The sequence below is a fragment of the Physcomitrium patens genome, chromosome 12 (genome assembly GCF_059467195.1).
Source record: "Physcomitrium patens ecotype Gransden chromosome 12, ASM5946719v1, whole genome shotgun sequence".
Classification (NCBI taxonomy): Eukaryota; Viridiplantae; Streptophyta; class Bryopsida; order Funariales; family Funariaceae; genus Physcomitrium; species Physcomitrium patens.
In genome coordinates, this window is record NC_143421.1 from 11,637,011 (window position 1) to 11,655,860 (window position 18,850).

At 39.3% G+C, this 18,850-nt stretch overlaps 2 protein-coding genes across 5 annotated transcripts; one reads left to right on the plus strand and one right to left on the minus strand.

The window, feature by feature from the left end:
• Nucleotides 1–1,630: 1,630 nt before the first annotated feature.
• Nucleotides 1,631–4,711, minus strand: LOC112290064 (uncharacterized). Its single transcript, XM_024536018.3, has 6 exons — nt 3,704–4,711; nt 3,388–3,515; nt 3,089–3,224; nt 2,860–2,920; nt 2,620–2,698; nt 1,631–2,441 (listed from the first exon to the last, which is right to left on the minus strand). The coding sequence occupies exons 1-6, from the start codon at nt 4,016–4,018 to the stop codon at nt 2,207–2,209; spliced, it is 954 nt and encodes a 317-aa protein (XP_024391786.1). The 5' UTR covers nt 4,019–4,711; the 3' UTR covers nt 1,631–2,206.
• A 4,401-nt stretch (nt 4,712–9,112) lies between these two features.
• On the plus strand, nt 9,113–18,770 carry LOC112289784 (F-box/LRR-repeat protein 15). 4 transcript variants are annotated; one of them, XM_090254887.1, is made up of 20 exons: nt 9,113–9,367; nt 9,947–10,132; nt 10,496–10,649; nt 10,926–11,206; nt 11,401–11,600; nt 11,908–12,172; nt 12,340–12,472; nt 12,670–12,772; nt 13,101–13,301; nt 13,444–13,714; nt 13,963–14,061; nt 14,440–14,528; nt 15,053–15,152; nt 15,342–15,512; nt 15,886–16,097; nt 16,235–16,433; nt 16,651–17,189; nt 17,408–17,471; nt 17,764–17,850; nt 18,201–18,770. In XM_090254887.1, exons 3-20 carry the CDS (start codon nt 10,574–10,576, stop codon nt 18,279–18,281), a joined length of 3,171 nt encoding a protein of 1,056 aa, XP_090111013.1. In that variant the 5' UTR covers nt 9,113–9,367; nt 9,947–10,132; nt 10,496–10,573; the 3' UTR covers nt 18,282–18,770. The 4 variants fall into 4 exon arrangements, with proteins under 4 accessions (XP_090111013.1, XP_090111012.1, XP_024391131.1 ...); XM_090254886.1 differs by having other exon boundaries at nt 9,149–9,367; nt 15,784–16,097; XM_024535363.3 differs by lacking the exon at nt 9,113–9,367 and having other exon boundaries at nt 9,451–10,132; nt 15,784–16,097.
• Nucleotides 18,771–18,850: the final 80 nt, after the last annotated feature.

Below are 18,850 nucleotides of genomic sequence, written 5' to 3' on the forward strand. Positions count from 1 at the left end.
CAAAACAATCTTTAATCGACAAGAATAATCTACACTTAAGATATAAAACCTTTTACTTAATTTTTTACTTAATTTATAAATTTTTACATTTTTTTATTGATTATGTAAGAAACAAAGTTATAAGTTTATCACCTAGGAACAACCACCATTCTAACAAACATTAACAACTAAGCAAGGAATATTAGTTGATAGGTATACATTACACAAGATACAATTGTAAGTACATTAAAATGTATTTCAAGTGTCTTATTATCAAAAGTAATTTCATTGGATTCAATAATGATTGAAAGGCATATTCCTTTGAACTGACTGTACACTATTTATTTTCAAAAAAACAAATAATCAGAGTACTATTGATTTCTTTTTATTGTTATTCCAATTCTTAGTATTCTAAGCTTGGGCAGGCAGTAACAATGAAAAGAAAAAAATGAAGATGTGTGTTTTATGTGCTTTGATATTGACATTTTAGCGCTTTGTGATTGCAACTCAACTGCTCTAGGTCAATACACATTGGAATCTTTGAAAGTTGGATCAAAAGATTGTAATTTTTTTTCCGTATGGAATGCAAGTGAAATGAAGTGATTTGGTTGGGTACTAGTTATCACACAACTAATGGATCATGTCATTGAGGCACAGATCTTGACTAGGGACCACAAAGGAGAGCTAGCATTCCTATCACAGATTTTGTTAAGTCCATTAACATCATAGATTCCTTTCAAGTTTCAACACAGGTTCCAATTAAAGTTCCAATTAAAGCTGCCTTTGCGATGACAATTAATAAGCTTCAGGGCTAGTCATTGAAGAATGTAGGTATAGACCGTAGAACCCCAATATTTACAGATAGTCATGTATTTGTTGCTCTTTCCTGATGCCTTTTAGATTTTATATACCTAAGTAATGCAAAGAATGCCACTATTAATGTAATCAATCCAAAGTTTTAAGTATAACAGCATTACATATCAAAGTCATGAATTACTAACTTTATTTATACTACTATTGTGTTTATCTTTAATTATTTTGTTCCTAGGCAAATTGTTCTTCAGGAGTACCCATCAAAGTGCTAACAAAATGCTACTACCAAAGCAGTAGAATAGCGTAAAGGGGAGGACACTCACCTGTTCATCACATGCTTTTTCTAGGCTGAAGACATCTGAGATGGTCTTCTGCGCACTTTTGCCTGTATGTATGTCCGTCTGTATGTCTTTGTGAAGACTGTTCTTTTACCTTCTTGTCAGAGCTCTGGAACGAATCAGAGGCTACAGCATCGAGAACAATATCCACGACTCTTTTGATGCTCAGTGCTGGACTGCAGAAACACTCATGATCCAACAGGCAACAGCATATCCAATGTGATGCCAAACCTTTGTCCACGGAACACCTGGTGTGATAGAGCAGCTCATCATAGTAGGTACGAGGGCCCCAATACATTATTCATAATTGGTGACACAACCATGACCTTACAATGAGACATTAGGTACATGGATCTATGCCACAATTGTTCCCAACGCCTGTAGTCAAGTAGTCATGATGAACAAATTCGATGTCATTGAACCACAAGTTAAACACTGGACACACGTTAGGCAATACCATTGAACATAGATTTAGCATTTGGAAATGTTTAAGCACCAGATTGGAACCAGTTGAAACAGCCTGTAGGTATATGTGGCTGAGATTCAATTGAAAAAATGGCCGAGAGACCAGAGCATCATTAACTGTTCTCTCGATTATAAAAAACGAAAAAATTGACACTTGATCCTGGTTACTGCTGTTATACGAATGCTCATATACCTTCATATAGAGCACACAACCCTACGCTGAGGAACTAAGTGACTACTGGAAGCGAGAAAGTTCATTGGTGGTTTGGTATTTATAAATGCAAGCCTTACCTACAAAAGAAAAAGTGGAACTGGACATGTCGTACTGATATACTTCCTTCAGACCGGTTCATATACTGAATCCTGAATTTGATGGAGATGCGAGGATGGAAGATTGGAGCTACCTAAACCTAACTTGAAATTGGTGAAACGTACTAGATATCAGATCCTTGCATCTCTGGAACTACCTGTGCACGAAAAGAATTGAAGGCTGCACATGAACCAGCCTCCGACAAGAATTGTCTCCTCTAAAAAAGAGAACGTCGATGAATGAGGTACAGAAGAACCTGTACCTTTTTGTACTAAAATTACCCAGGGGGGTACTAAGAGGGTTACGAAGCTGAAATTCCTTTGGCTCTAGGAGACCCAGTTGCTGAGTGCATGTTAACCAAAAGGTCTGGTGAGTTCAGCATTGGTAATGAACGGCTATAATTGGTAGATAAAGAATTCGAAAGCTTCGGCACACCATTGGCCTTTGAATGATGCGGTGAACCATTAAGGAATAGCCCATTCGACCTCGTAATTACAGAAGATCCATTCCCATACATGACGTGATCTGCCTCCAATCTGCAGTACAGCACCATATTACAACCACACACGAAAAAAAAAAAAAAAAAAAAAAAAAAAAAGGCTTGTACTTTTGCAATCCGCGACCAGAATCTGGATAGCAAATCAAAAATGATGAAAAGTACACCTTATCTGACTGCTGACTGCATACAAGCTTAAGGGAGAAGTTGTGTCTTACTCGTGACTGTTTGTAGGTGTCCCGCTCTCTGACAGGAGTATACATCCATTTGACAAAGTCGCTTGCACCCCATTTAGTTCTGCACAATCAGAAAAAACTCATCACTTTCAGCTTCGCTAGTCATATAATACCAGAGAAAAAGGAATATCAGGAAGTAGAGGACCGACTTTGGAAGTAATCTGCTACTCCAAGCAGATCCAGCAATCTCAAAAAAATGAGATGTTGGGGAAAGCATCATACGATGTTTGGCAGTGCCATTGCAATGGGTAGATGCAGCCGAACTGCCGAGACCTAGCAAGACCTGCAACATATAACAAAAAAAAACTGATCTACTTTGAAATTGAAAAATGCGGCAAAGCAACATAGGAAACTAAACTCTAACAAGTGATCTTTAAAACCTTGAGAACATTGACCAAAGAACTACGCGCATTTGAAAAGGAACTGTAACGAAAACGGTCCGACTGCCCACCTTCAGCTCTTCGTAAGCCTGATCCAAGTTGGCATTCACAAGAATGTGATCGAATAGAGTAGTATCCTTGGCACGCTCGAGCTCTTGCTTGGCATTTCTGAGCCGCTTCTGTATTTGTTCTTCTGTCTCTGTGTCTCTGAAAAAGCCACAGATATAGATATATCATACCCATCGGCACATTGCCGAATAGGTTTCATGTCGAATGCGGACAGAAGCTCACAAAGAACATCTAATCAGCAGCTCCACATCTCGAACCACATGTGATAAGAGACAAACACGATCCTGAAGAAGGTACTCACCTTCCACGAAGACGCCTTTCGAGCTCTTTTACCTCAGGGGCTGGAGGCTTGATGAAAATATATGTGGCTTTCAGAGCACTCTTCTTCACTGCCTGAGCACCTTGGACATCGATATCCAGTATGCAGATCTGCCAGATTGCTTTTACAAACGCAAGCATCAGCAGAAGAGCGCAAACGGCACTCGTCGCACTCGCGATCAAAAGAAACCCATTCGTCATCAATGATGTACAAAAAACAAAAACCGAATGTGATATTGATCCTAAACTAACCTAAGGACACGGTTCAAAGGGTGCACTGCAGCAGCGCTTGATCGTACCTTGCCAGCGTCGGCGACAGCCTCAACGGCAGCCCAGCTCGTCCCGTACAAGTTGCCATGGACCTCAGCGGATTCTAGAAATTTCCCTTCCTTAATTTCTTGCTCCATCACAGGGCGGGAGGCGAAGTGATAGTGCACCCCGTCGATCTCTCGGATTCGGGGCGCGCGAGTGGTATGGCTCACGGAGAACCCGAACTTGTCCAGGAAATCTTTCATCAACTTTCCAATCAGAGTGCCCTTTCCCACTCCAGATGGCCCACATATGACTACGGGCCGTGGCGGCTCCGGCACGGATGTCACCGCCTTCATACCCATGGTGCGAAACGAAATCACAGTTCTCACACCCGACCTTCTACCTTATCTGCTAAATTCCAACAACTAACCAACCCAATACAAAGTCAATACAAGGACACAACACAATCCTTCTTAACCTGAATCCAACACTTTCTCTCCCACTGCAAACCTCCCAAAATTCTAAAAGCGCACTCACGCAACCAGGCCAACCCCCGTCGTGCTTAGCTATGGAATCCTCACGTCTACGACGCAATGTCTCCAAGAAAAAACTTCACGCAAAGAATCAAGATGCTCTGCGGATGCCACCACACAAGCCAACAGCATTGGCCTCAATTCTCGACTCAAATCCCGCCAACAGACAAAGCAATGGATCCTCCTCCAGGGCTACACGACGAGCATTTGGCTTGATCTCAATTGGCGGATCCCCTGGCAGAGGATACCAGCCGCCTTGTCGTAGACTTCCAACCTTGTAGTTACCTTCCGGGCTTCCCAGATCCGTCACCCTGAGTAAAAAAAAACACGCGCTGGAGTCCACAAGACGACACAACGCAGAGTCTAACTCGCCAATCACCACCGGCAGAAGAACCTTCCTCCCCCTCCTCACCTTTAACCCGCTTCTACTTCTCCTCCTCCTTCAAAGACTTCCCCCCTCCTCGTCTTCGCACCTTCCAATCCCGCAGCGTCGTACTCGCCACAGACTTCAACGGCGAATCTGCCAATCGCGCTTGTCATGCCTCCCAAAAGCAGCGGCCCCTACGCACTATATACTCGCCCGCTCGCTCGGTCACTCACTCGTAGGAGGCGCTACCCGACTCGCTGTGCACAACGCACAGGCGCCATCGTCACACCCCCCCCCCCCCCACAGACCGCGCTTTTCTTCAACGCTCCTCCCTTCTTTTCCTTTTCCTACTCATCTTTTCCGTTTCTCCCTCTTTCTTTTACGTTGTATTCGGCTTGTCTTTTTGCTTCCTTCCTTCCCGACTGGTGGCTTTTTCTTTTTCTTTTCCCATGTCGCAATACATTTCTACTTATTTAAGCATTTGGAGGCATCGTGGGTGCCAAGATTTTCAGGTGTGTAGCGCACGTTGTCGTAGTCGGGGTGTTCATTCGTTCCCCAACTTTCACTCGTTCTGTTCGGGATTTGTCTATCTTTATGATTATTCATCCATCTTTTGCCTTAAAATGGAAGGAATATGCATTTCCGTTTTGAATAGTACAACAGTTCAAGTTTTGTTCCATAGCCAGTGAACTTCACTTGGGTGAAGTGTTTTCCTGGACAATTCTCTTCAAGTACTCTGAACTTTTGTTACTACTGGCATTGAAGGTTTTTGGTTTGCTTTGGAGGTAATATGTAGATGAAAATTATTGGTATATGATAACATTCAGTACAATATTGAATAATAATGCAAACAGTGTGACAAATACTAATAATAACAATAATAATCAGAAAGTAACAACAACAATAACATTATTTGAAACCAATGTTCCCTGAATATACAACAAATACTAATTATTAATTATTAATTAAATAATCTATCAATATAATATAATGTATACTAGTAAAAAGTGGCATAAAAGTAAACGTCCATTGGAACCATGTACACAAATTCTATATATTAGAAAGTTCATATACTATATTTTAAAAAAAAGAAAATGGATATATATATATATATATATATATAATCTATACATTTGTGAAAATAAAATATAAAATATAAAATAAACATATATCAATATTATTTATACAAAAAATTTAAAATTATGAGTGAAAAAACAAAGAAGCAATATTCAAACAATATTAAGAGATATATTTACTAGCCAAAATTGTGTTACTAATTTGAATAAAATGTATTTAAATCAAATCAAGGTTAAAGATGGATAAAGACAATCAGAGTTATAAAGATTAATTAAGTCTAATATTTTTGTTTCATGTAAGTTATTACCTTTTACTTTCATACTTTCATATTATTTTTGACATTCACAAAAATTTATTGCTTCCAGCATCTTTCATGTCTCATATTGTAAACGAACATTTTTAAAAGTTGAAATCTGCACCACTTGACGTGGAATTTTAGCTTCAAAATGGATTTTGCAGCTTTAAAAGAAAATCACAAAACAAACAAAACAGAAAGCAAGACAGACGGACAAAGAGAGCGAGGCTGAAGCAAAAGAAAGCAGTCAAATGGAATACATGCATACATATAATTGTTTATATACATTCTTTGCAGATTGTATACTACAATAGCTGTGATTTTCTGTGCAGGAGCAAGAGAAATAGAATTTTCCTTGCAGAAGCATGAGCATGACAGTTTTCAATAAAAACATTTAACTGCTACAATCTATGAATACTTTGTTTTAATCACACACTGCTATCCTGGTTTCTACCACGACGTAGTTCTGTAGGAGATCGCGCATTGTTACAAATTATTACTACCTTCGTCTTGTCAAGAATCGAAACAAGAGAAGTTTCTGGAATTCACTGAAGTCCATTGAAGTTCACCGAATATGAAACTCACCTGAATTCTCCTAAGCGGCAGATGTTATCAAATCAAACAGCGGGAGTTCCAACGAAAGCAGATCGCGAGCTCATTGTGATCCAATGTGAACACACGGTGGTATGTCAGAAGCACATTGTGAGTCGCCACAACTGTCCACAGAAACTTGTTCCGTTCCTTTTGTTGCAGTTCACATGCTTGGAGCATCTTCAACTGCGCCGCGATGTAAGGCCTCAAACTTCAAACTCCGGTGGAATGGAGCTTTGCACTTTGGTCATGTCATCAGCAGTGCACATGCATTGATCGAACTGCGGAGCACATCCGCAACGACTGTGTTCCGACTGGTCGTCATTGGCGGAAAGCAAAATTTTCAACGAGGAAATATTTTTCTACACTGGAAACCGACGTCCACAACTATCCCAGACTTCAACAAAGCTTTGGTGCATAAATCTCAACGATGATGCAGCGACAACAATCACGCGAGCACATTCCGCCACAAAATCAATGTTGCATTCATTAGAATATTCACCGCAACATTCGCATTAAGAGCTGCCAGTGCAGAATGTGCACAAAGTAATCAAATGTAATTAAAAATAAACTTAATTAATATATTTTTTCTTCCAGAAAGAGAAGAAAATAATTGTGATTTAAAAAAACATATATATATATATATATATATATATATTTAAATGTTCTACGGCACAATGTTTTGCTAGTTCTTGGTATTTTGAAATTAAAACTAAAAAGTTAATAAAAAATTAATATTTTATTTTTAATAATTAATATTTATGATATAATAATAATAAGTGGTTAATTTAAATTTAGACAAATACATTAAGAAGTATAATTAAAATAAAAATAAACCCAAAATTTAAAAAACCTATTTACATAACTAATAAATAATTTTAAAATAACTAACTATTAATTTTTTTAAACAAACTAAAATAATATATTATAAATCTAAAATATAATTTTATGATAATTGTATATTTTAATAATGTTCATTAGCTAATTTTGATATTTAAATTATATATACTTAATATTAAGTATATAGATATGTGTGTATATATATATATATATATATATGGAGAGAGAGAGAGAGAAGAACTGACATCAAATAAAAGAACCAAAAACCATGCCAAAATTACTAAAACTATATGCCCATTTACAATGTAAAAAAGTATGTTGTCCTTTTTTATTGTATGTTGTCCTTTCTCATCATATGTTGCCTTACTTTGTAAAATATATTTAACCATATTGTTCTTTCACAATATAAAAATGTATGTTGCCCTTTCACAGATGTTGCTTTGTTTTGTATTAAAATATTTATTATGCCCAATGGCATATATTTTTTATGATTATAAGACTCCAAAAAATATTAGATAATAGATTATATATATTTTAAGATAAAGCTTTTATGGAGTTGAACTTGGAATAAAAAAAGCTTTAGATGGACTCTACATGTATAGAGAGTTTCTTTATGTATATTTTTAAAGCTAAATCAATGTTTGTTGTAAAATATTTACAATGATATAGACAGCTTCAATGTAGAAGTAGATACTTTAATTATAAAATGTAAATACATATATGCATATCTATACCCAAAAAAACATATATATCTAATCATTAAATTATTTATCTACGACAAAGTTTAGTACTTGTATATACCAACCATCTCAAATAAAACTAAAGTTCTTTTTAAAGTGAATCATCTAAAATTTAAATTAATAATACAAAAAAAATCTATAAGAATCATGTATTTATGTGCTTTTAGTTTTATTATTTACCAAGGCATAATAAATCTTATATATAATCTAGTAAACAAGTTATTATATTGTAATATTGATATATATATATATATACATTTATTGTTCTAAGAATAAAAGGAGAAAGTTATACTTTTTAAATTTTTGTGTGAGAATATATATGTATATATATATATATATATATATGTTACTGAAGAATCGACTGTAAAAAAATTACTTAAAGTTGCAAAAATAAAATTATATATGATGATATAAAGCTATATTTCCAATAACTAATAATATGATTTTAAAAATTGATGATATAGTGCTACATGATATTGTTCCTATTGATTATATTTTTGATAGAAAATGCTTTGCCTGAGAAAGATACTTTTAGCAAGTAATGTGTAATATTTGTTACAATAAAATGATCCTTACTATAAGTTTAACATTGCATTGATATTTTCCTACTTATGACTATTTATTAGAGAAGTATACCTTATAATAAACATATGGCTATTAAAAGTTAATAGTCCATAAGGAGAAAATAATTGTAATATTGCACACTACTTTCTATTTTTTATTAAAAGGTGAAAATAATATGTGTAGATGACGGTGTTTAAATATTTGTAATAACTTCCTGTATTGATAAGTTGTGCGCAAAGTAATAGCTCACTCGTGGTGGGAGATCTGACGTGGATCCGAGTGACACGTGACCAATGATATGGCAGGTGACTTGGCAGGTGACATGGCAGGTGACATGGCAGAGGTGGGTGGTTACAGCGTTGATTGGAAGAGCCATAGTCCAGCATTTGAACTTTGGTCTCTCGTTGGCAGCTTTTTTTTTTTCCAGCCCCGAGGTTTGTTTATTTAATTACGCCGATCTAAGCCCATCGTGATTTGCCCCCAGGGATAATGAATGATCACCGCCAGCTGCAGAAGAGTTTCGGAACAGGGAGATGACTGGTTGTGCCGCAGTTGATCGGAGCGCGCGTACGCGAGGGAGAGAATTTTGTTGTAGGCGAAGATGAAATGAAGCCTTTCCTAGAGGGCTTTGGAGGTCTAACGTTCAAACTCTACGTGTAGCCACGTCGTAGGGCTTAAATCTGATGAAGCAATTAGTTGAGCGGGTAAGTTTTTCGATCATGTGACATCGTGTGACGAGTCCGATGATTTGCTGGAAGCAATCCTTTCGTGGGTACAATTTGTAATTTGAGATTAGTTGCGAATGTGGGAGTGTGGGTGGTGAGAATTTCCCCACACCTGCGCGTGTTGCCGCTGCCTGCCCTCATGCCAGGCGGGGAATTCCACTTTTTGGCGTTTGGAGACGCGGCAGCTTTTGTCCCCAGGAGTCGAGACTCTGTGGGTTGCTTTTGGGGTTTTAAGAGACTGCCACTCGTCGAAGTTTTTTTTTGATTGTGGTAGTGAGCAAATGTCAAGTAGTGATGCAAAATCGTACAAGAGTTAAGAGTGCCGACACGGCGTTTCAGCGTTGGATTAGGTTTTGCATTTCCAAGCAGCGCGCAATCGCTCGCCCTGCGTTGCATGTTTTCTCGGCACCGCTTGTTTGTATTGGAATTGCTACGAGTGAAAGATCTCGCATGGGGCGAAGAGTGTGTTTGTAAGGGTCTTTCAGGGCTGTGTGTGTCCACAGAAGCGTCCCCCCCCCCTGTGAGGGACTCTCGATGACGCCTACCGTTATCATGCAGGTGTAGAGCAGTGTGCTTGCCCTGCCTTGGAAAGGATTTTGCTTCCTTTTTTGATCCGAACTGAGGTTGTGAAGATCCGCCGATGTTGTGACGGGTGATGATATACCGCGTTCTCTTATCAACTGAAGGGCTCTCTTTTTGGTTTCTGCTCTGGGTTTTTTCAGGAGCTGGAAGAAGCTGGATGTCGTAAGTTTCCCTCTTCGTATTATGCGTTTCAGTTGTGTGGATGAGGTGCATTTCATTGGAAAGATTATTTTTTCCTCGTGATTTCTCTACGATAGGTAGCCATTTTCTTGGTTTGCGTTAAGGGGAATTTTTACTCATACCTTGATTGTGTAGAGGACCATTTTTTTTTAACGGTCAGTTCAGCTTCTGCAGTTGAGAGAAGGATTTAATTTTTTGGGGTTAGTGCAACATTTTATTATATTACATGCGGCATCTTAGGTTCATTGACTACCTCCACCTACAATTCAGACTTTCTGTTACGTCAATGTTTGGTACTTTCATTGTCGTGTAACACTTCTAGAAATTTCGATGTGGTATCTGTAGTTCTAAGACGGCGCGGCTTGTATATTCGTGTCGACTTGGAGTTGAGCATCGTTACTGCATTTGGCGACATAATTTCGAATGGCCGCCGACAATACTCTAGGCAGCATAATGTGGCTGGCTGATGGGCTACTAATTCGACCCGAGACCTTAAATGGTGAGCACACGACCGAATTCTGCTATTTACTACAGTGATTCGTGTGGAATCATTCAGTTTAGCTCGCCGCGTCACGTCTGCATGTCAGTTATTATGAGTCTTTTTCACAGTTTAGTAGCAATATGTTTTCGTTGAAAGACTCTATTGTTTGGAACAGCTCTTGCTGTCCAGTGTATCGTTTATACACTTACAGCATTAAGAATGTTGTAATTTTTTTGTCTGCACTGTACCTGAAATATGTTTATGATGATACTTCATGCTTAAAAATTGTCGCAGGTGGTAAACCGAAGGCTTTGTCAGACATTGATTGGCATGTCAACAGCAGGAAAGAATCCCGGGACGTGGACCAGCCTACAGAATCAGGCAGAATCGTGCTGCAAGATGAAGAAATTCTAACTGATCTTGATCACTCAGTGCCTAACGAATCAAGTATTAGTAGTATCCGTCAGACTTTTAAAGGCCAATGGTCTTCTGACCTATTATCAGTCTCGCCGACCCACAGCCCTCGTTTTTGGAGACGTGACACAGACAATCAGGTCCTACAGGCTGAATCTCTGGTAAGTGAGGCTGCAGAAGCCAGGGACACAGTTCCCATGGTTACACACACAAGCTTTTATGTCTTGCATGTGTTTGCCTTATTTTCTTATGTATTTAAGCAATTATCTTTGATGATACTAGTGAAAAGCCTCAAGATAGAGATGGGCTACATACAGAGAATGTAATGTTGATTGCTGTATTCTAACGTCTGCAGGGAATGTTTTACGATGAGAATGAAGTACATGAGTCTGCATCTGTGGAAGAAACCCCTTTTCAAAGATTGGACGCATCAAATAGTCAAGAGAATCGAAACTTCCGTCTTGGGTTGAATGCACGATCACTCATGCCGGACCCCACGACACCACAGAAGATTCATCTCCATCGCAAACGTGCTAAATTTATTCCTCTCCTCTCGTAAGTACTTGCAATGTACAATTCCTGTTATTGACTCCGTGATATCAGGGCGGATTTGGTCACATGATGTGTTGATGTTACCTCGGGAGATTTTTAGCTGAAGCATGTTTTTATGATTTGTAGTGGTCGTTGGTTCTAACGCCAACATGGTATCGACTTCAAAGATCATTACCTGACTTAATTTAGCACTTTTGTTTCACAAATTGTAGTTTGTGAGGGCCACTGGTCTGGTGATTACTGAACCAGGATCTTAGAAGATCGTCAAAATGCAGCACTTATGCAGCAATGCCCCAATTTCCGTGTGCAGGCGACAACATCCTCCAAGTGCCATGGCAGGCGGATCGTCAATAGACTACTCCAGTTCATCTAGCCGTCAGTCATTACAATTTGAAAGCTTTCCCAGAGAGGGCTTATCTTTAGATCCCTCTTTTAATCATCCATCTCAGTTGCAGGGTAGACGTGAGGATAGTATGGAAACTGACAATGCCGGAGATGAGGATAAGGATGAAAATGTCGAAGAGGCGAATGATAATGAACTCCGCTTTGGTCTAACCGATGACTTGCTTCTCAAGGTGCACTTTCTTGATCTGAAATATGATTTGATGAGAAGAAGCAAGGTCACATCTGGGTCTGATTGTCCTTTTTATTTATCTTAAAAAAGTTGGTATGTTTAATTCAGATATTTACTTTAGATTCTTGTGTCTTTAAGCGAAGTTCTACATTGTGCCTGCTCCTCTAGGTGTTCTCTTTTCTGGACCATGTCACCCTCTGTCACGCTGCCATGGTATGTCGACAATGGCGTGCAGCAAGTGCTCACGAGGATTTTTGGAAATCATTAAATTTTGAGTATCGCCAAGTAACACATGCGCAAGGTATCATCTTCTCCACATGAGTTGTGACTTTTTCCATATATTTCAGTCATTCTCTGGACTCTTTGCTCTTTTGAGTTGCTTTCGTATACTGTAGTACCAATTTTAATTAGTGGTGTTCGTTCTCTTCAACCTCGTGTGATTTTATATGAAAGTAAAGAAGTGATTCAAGTATAACCACTATTTGCGCATATATACAGTTGCGGAGCTTTGTGCTCGTTATCCAAGGGCAACAGAGTTGCATTTGAAGAATACAGCCAATGTTGAAGAAGAGCGAGTTCGTGATGCTATGAGTTCTCTCAGGTATGTCCGGTTTAATTGTTAAGTAAACATCTACAGATAAATACGCTATCATTCGCTTATTTTTAATGGATGTGCTGAATGTATTCTTCACCTGAAAAAGTTGAGATTTTTTCCCTCTTAGCTTGTTGAGGCTCTACAAGTTAGTGACCGAATGTACTGCTAGGTCTATTTGAACTTCTAACATAGCCAAAAGGCTGGAAGTTATTCACGGTAAACAGCGCTTTTTTTTGGTTTGTATTGTCTACGTTAACTTTCCATTGTTTACTTGCAGCGAGTTGGCACAAAGTGACAGCTTATATTCTTGAAATGTCTTCTTCGTATGTCGCAGAAACTTGGAGGTGCTCACATTGGGTGGAAATCTCCTAAATGAGCCGTTTTTCCAAGCACTTTCCAATTCTACATCCTTGCGCACCCTGAGCATATCGGATGCCAGCTTGGGAAGTGGAGGTGCTCAAGAAGTGCATCTACGCCATGAAGGTCTACTTTCACTGCAAATTATTAAGTGCCGGGTCCTTCGAATTTCCGTCAGGTTATATTTTCTACATTTGATCACACTTGCTACGGGTTGTATGCCTGCCTCACCTTCAATTGTTATCTTCACTGTAGACTTGTGTATTGATTCTCTCCGTTCGGGCTTTTCTTGTTGCTCATGCGTAGTTTTTGTATAACAGGTGCCCACAACTTGAGAAACTCTCTTTGAAGCAATCTGGGGCCGCCTCTGCTCTGCTGCATTGTCCTCTTCTGACGAGTTTAGATGTCACATCTTGTCACAAGCTTTCAGATGCCGGAGTTCGTGCTGCTGCAATAACTTGTCCACTTCTGACATGTTTGAACGTGTCAAACTGTGCGTATGTCACGGATGACACTCTTCGCGAGATTTCCCTTGTATGCACATATCTACAGATTCTGGATGCCTCTCACTGCCCCAATATTTCCCTCGAGGTAAATCATTTTATATGTCGGAATTATCTTGGTCTGGTAAACTTTGGACACTATTTGTACCCTATATGATTCGTATTTCAATTCCTATTTGAACACTAAACGGCAAACTTACTTACCTGATGGTCCTCGCTTTTAGTCACAGTATAATCCTCTTCTTCCGATTCTTCCACTTCCTTGAAAGAGAAGTTTGTTTCGATTTTTCATCTGAGGAAATGACGTTACTTGCTTTTGATAATTCCATGTGGCAGGGAGTGCGTATGCCTATGTTGACAGAGTTGAGGCTGCAGAATTGTGAGGGCATCAACGCCTCCTCTATGGCTGCTCTTTCACATTGTATAATGCTGGAGGTATGATCTTTTTTCAAGTAGCCTAGTTTATGTTCTTCATAATCGACGTGATGGTTTGATATTTTCACGTTTCAGTATGGTTGGCTCTCTGAACTTCTGGATCCCTGCGTTCATATTACTGCTTCTTTCAATGGTCTGTCATTTGATCGATTGGAGATAACTAAAATCCCGAGTTCTATGATTCCCATGTCCTTGATGTTTCGAAGAATCTGTTGATTGAGAAAGTTCGATAATTAGAATTGTTTCCAAGAGTTGAATTACGGAACTGCAGTCTGTCAAAGTATTGAAGAGCATTTGAATTACGTTAAAAAGAGCCAACTATTTATTTATTTTTACAGAAGACATAGAAATTGTCTGATTCACTGGAAGTTTTATCAGGTGCTGGCTATGGACTGTTGTTGGCTGCTCACATCGGTGAATCTCGATCTGCCACATTTGCGATCCATCAGCTTGGCTAACAATAAAAAGTACACTCTCGTATTTCTACCACTTGTTGAGTGTCAATAGAAAATAAGTTGAAGATCTGTTTCATGTACAGTGCTTCTTGGTATTTCCTCTAAGATATGATGTACCTTATTTAGCTTGCATGTTTGGCTCTGGGACTTCGAGTTTCGTGGTCCTGAGGGATTTAGGATTTTCGCAAGCCTGCTGTTAATGTTAATCTGTCTAATATGTCGTGTTCTAGAATTTTCTAAATACATCGATTTCAAAGAATGATGTTTGCAATTCAACTCCATGTCTGTATTCATGTATGCACATTACTAACAGTATAAAGTTCTGGAGGTTACTCGTTGACTTCGCGAGGTTGGATTGGTACTCCTAGTCGAGGGTGTGTGATAAAATGTTTTACCGATGGATGTTTCCATCTAACTAATTAGGATTGATTCTCTTAGCTGACTAAATGTGTGGTTTATGCTGGCACTTCGTATTTGAAGCAGGTTCTTAAATAAATCGTATTGCACTCTCTAACCATTGTTTTCTAAAACTATAGGTTGGTGGAGCTTACATTGCGCAGCCCTTTTCTTGTTTCCCTTGACCTCACCAATTGTCCCGCTCTTAGCCGCATCAACCTCTCCTCCAGCAGTTTGCCGGTAAGGCTTGTAACCTCTTCTCTGTCTGTCCTAAGCTATATATAATTGTAAGATAACATGTTTAGCATGAAGTTGATACGTGACTATCACTCTGTCTGCTTGAGGTGAACATTTTCATTTGTGTACCAAATTGCCGTTTTAATTGAAGTCAATTTTACTAAATTTTCGTGTTGTCATTGAATTTGACAGATTCTAGACCTGAAGAATCAGTCTAGCTTGGCAAGCTTTGTTTTGCATTGCCCTTGGCTACAAGTTGTAGACCTTTCTGAATGTGAATCCCTGACGGATCTAGTCTGCAACGTTTTCAGCGAAGGGGGTGGCTGTCCAAAGTTAAACACGTTGATTCTTGACAACTGCGATGTATAGCCTCCCATATCCCTTGGTCCCGTAAATCCTTTTTCCTTAATTGTATTGAATTTGACTGAGTTTCTTCTGTGCAAAATCAATTCCCTTTCACCGAATTCCTCATTCCTTATAATTGAGATTCTCATATCCTAGTTTAGAACCTCACGTTAAACCGATATATTTTAGTAATTATTTTCCGTTCACTCATTCCAAGCACTTGGTGACGCTTAACTTGTACAAATATTCGAATATTCTCTGATTTCTTATTAGAATTACGCTTGTGTAGGGGTTGGTGAGCGTGAAGCTCCGTACTGCTTCTTTGGAGAAGCTCTCATTGGTAGGTTGCAAAAAAGTTTTAACACTTGATCTGTCCTGTCCTGGACTTCAGCACCTTCACCTGGATGGATGTAACCAGCTGGTAGTTGCCTCTTTCGCTCCAGTTGGATTACTGTCTCTGAATCTCGGCATCTGCCCGCATCTGACAAGTCTAGTAATTAAGGCTGATCAAATGTCAGTCTTGGATTTGCGGGGCTGTGGAATTCTGTCTCAAGCGTCCATTGATTGTCCAAATCTTTCGTCATTAGACGCCTCGTATTGCAGGTACGTGGTGGCTTGCAGCAAGGATCACTCCCTACTTTTAATCCACTTGCATGTCTAATTGTCCTTGTGACATCGGTGATATTTTTGGGATTTATTACGATACTCAGCTGATCGATTCTATCTGATGCTTTTGACAGTGAATTGGGTGATCTGTGCTTGGCGACCACAACCTCTGCTTGCCCAGCAATACAACAACTTGTCTTGGCTGCATGCTCCTTTGTTGGTCCTGCGGGGCTCTTTGCTTTGAAGAAGCTAGTTGACTTGACCGTCCTTGATCTCTCCTACACTTTTCTTACTGATATGTCACCAATTTTTGAAGCTTGTCCCCGTCTAAAGGTCTGAAAATTATACCCTTCTCTCTGGACTCTCGCTTTCTTGTTTTCTCCTGGTCTCAAGTGTTGCATACATATAACTTTTAGTTTTTATATAATTTTTGTTATATTGTCTTAAAAAGTTGAAGGCAAACGTAGATCATTTACTTTCTCTTATTTTACCTAGATAATTTCTCTTATTTTAAAGATTTGATGCAATAACTTGTCGCGTATGTGTCCAGGTCTTGAGATTATCTGCTTGTAAGTATCTTGAGGAAACAACTCTGGATGCTTTGCACGGCGGCAATAAGCTTCCCGAACTTCAAGAATTGGATCTTTCATATGGCAGCTTGGGTCGAAGGGCAATCGAGGATGTTCTTGCTCACTGTCCACATCTGGTTCACGTAAGCCTTAATGGCTGTGCAAATGTGACCGACCATTTCTGGGCCCATCTTTGCTCCCAGCGTGGCCTTCTGGAGCCTATTGATGGAACGGACACTCTTTCTACGGATGCAGTTACAGCTGACTCGGACGTGGATCAGGACGGTGCATGGGATGCAAATTCTGCACTGGAGGTGGTTGTTGGAAACAGGAATAGCATTGAGGCTTTTACCCCTGAACGTGCATTGCAGAGCTTAAGTTGTGTTGGCTGCCATAATGTTCGATCTGTCACGATAACGGCACAGACGTGCCCTTATCTCTCAATCATCAACTTGTCGCTCTCCAATAATATCCGGGAGATTTATCTTGCATGTGCCAACCTCGTGTCACTTAATTTGAGGTACGATATCTCATATTCGCTCAGCTGTACAGGGATTTCTTCTTTACTTCCATCATTTGATCTTTTGTTTAGGATTGACTTAAGTGATTTACTCCAGCACTTGTGCGATAGCAGCTTATAAGTGATATGCGTTTGCCATCTTATATGTATCAATATTATTGATAGTTTGAGGAGCCGGATTTTTTCTGATGTCTGGATGTTGTCTGTGGGCTCTTAAGCAACTGTGCTGCACTCTCTCTGCTCGATTTGGATTGTCCCCGCCTCATAGCTCTCTCTCTTCACGTAAGTTGCTTACTCTCTTTCCAATTTCGAACCTTATTATAATGCTTAAGTTGCTGTATTATTCGGTTCTATTGTTGCCCATCAAATTTGCTCCTGGCATGCTCACTGGTGTGCAGAAAAGGTTATTATCTTTTTTTTCATCTTTTCTTTTGGGGGGGGGGAGGGGGGTTAGTTCTGACCTAAATCCTTGTACTGCTTTCAATCTAGCAATTTTGAACCGCATTGACATCCAAGTCAACATATGCTGTAGAATTATGTGTTTGCAACTTATATACCTGTTGTGTGTTTGCAGGGCTGTCGAATTGAGTCTCATGTGCTCGAGGTTGGCATTCAGGGCTGTACAATGCTAGAGACTCTAGATCTTCGCAACTGTACTAAGGTATGATGCAAATGCTTAAGTTTCTCTTCTGCTTCGTGGATTATCTTTCCGGTGTCAAAGGAATGTCCTATGATCTCTGAAGGATCTCTGTTTCACGTGAGGGTCCCACTTCATTGTCAGGTTCCTTAGTTTAGCATTATGCTTTAATGATGGATCTTTGAGGAACTTGCCAGTCCATGCAACCTTTGCACGACTAGGGATTTGAGCTAAATACTGCTCCTGTATTCTGCTTTTTGGTGCGTAATTTTATTTTTTCCTGCTTTCGTATAATTACCCTCTGGTTGTGTAGTATTTTGTGTTTGTTGAAACGATGTTCTAGACACATAGCTGAAGTAAAAGTTTGATCGCAGATTACCTTCGCTAGTTTGGCTACATTTCGTGGTCTCTGCCCCAATATCAAACGTCTCTACAGCACTGCCCTTTCAGAATAGTGGCTGCCAACATGCTAACCTGTGACCAATGCAAGGCTTGGTCAGAATTTCTTGGTTACGAACTTTATTATACATCAATTGAGGTGTTGTGCAGCGGCCTTTGTATAAGTAATTTTGTTAATCTATCTACGGACTGTAGTTGTGAAATTCGGAGTTAGTTTTCATCTGCAGCAGTTCTTGCAACGCCTAGGTTTCTTTTCCAAGGATAAGATAACACACCTTTTTCCTATTATACTACCCACCATGGGGCTTGTGACAGATAGGCTTACTAAGTCGAGAACCACATTAGCATATACTTACGAAAACAGTTTAGGTATTCTCTTCATCATATTTTTTTTTCGCCATGTACACCCTGCGTTTGGTATGTACAGCGTTCCGAGTGGCACGCTGCTGAAAGGGTGTTTGAGTCGAGAAAATGTGACAACCATTTAATTCACATAGGTACTCCTTTGAGTAAGATTATAATCAATGCTGGCTTCAAAGGTGAAACCTGAACATCTGGATTGTGCTTGCAGCATTGTATCGTGAATGGCTAAACTGTTTAAGTATTGATTATAAGTGATTTGAAA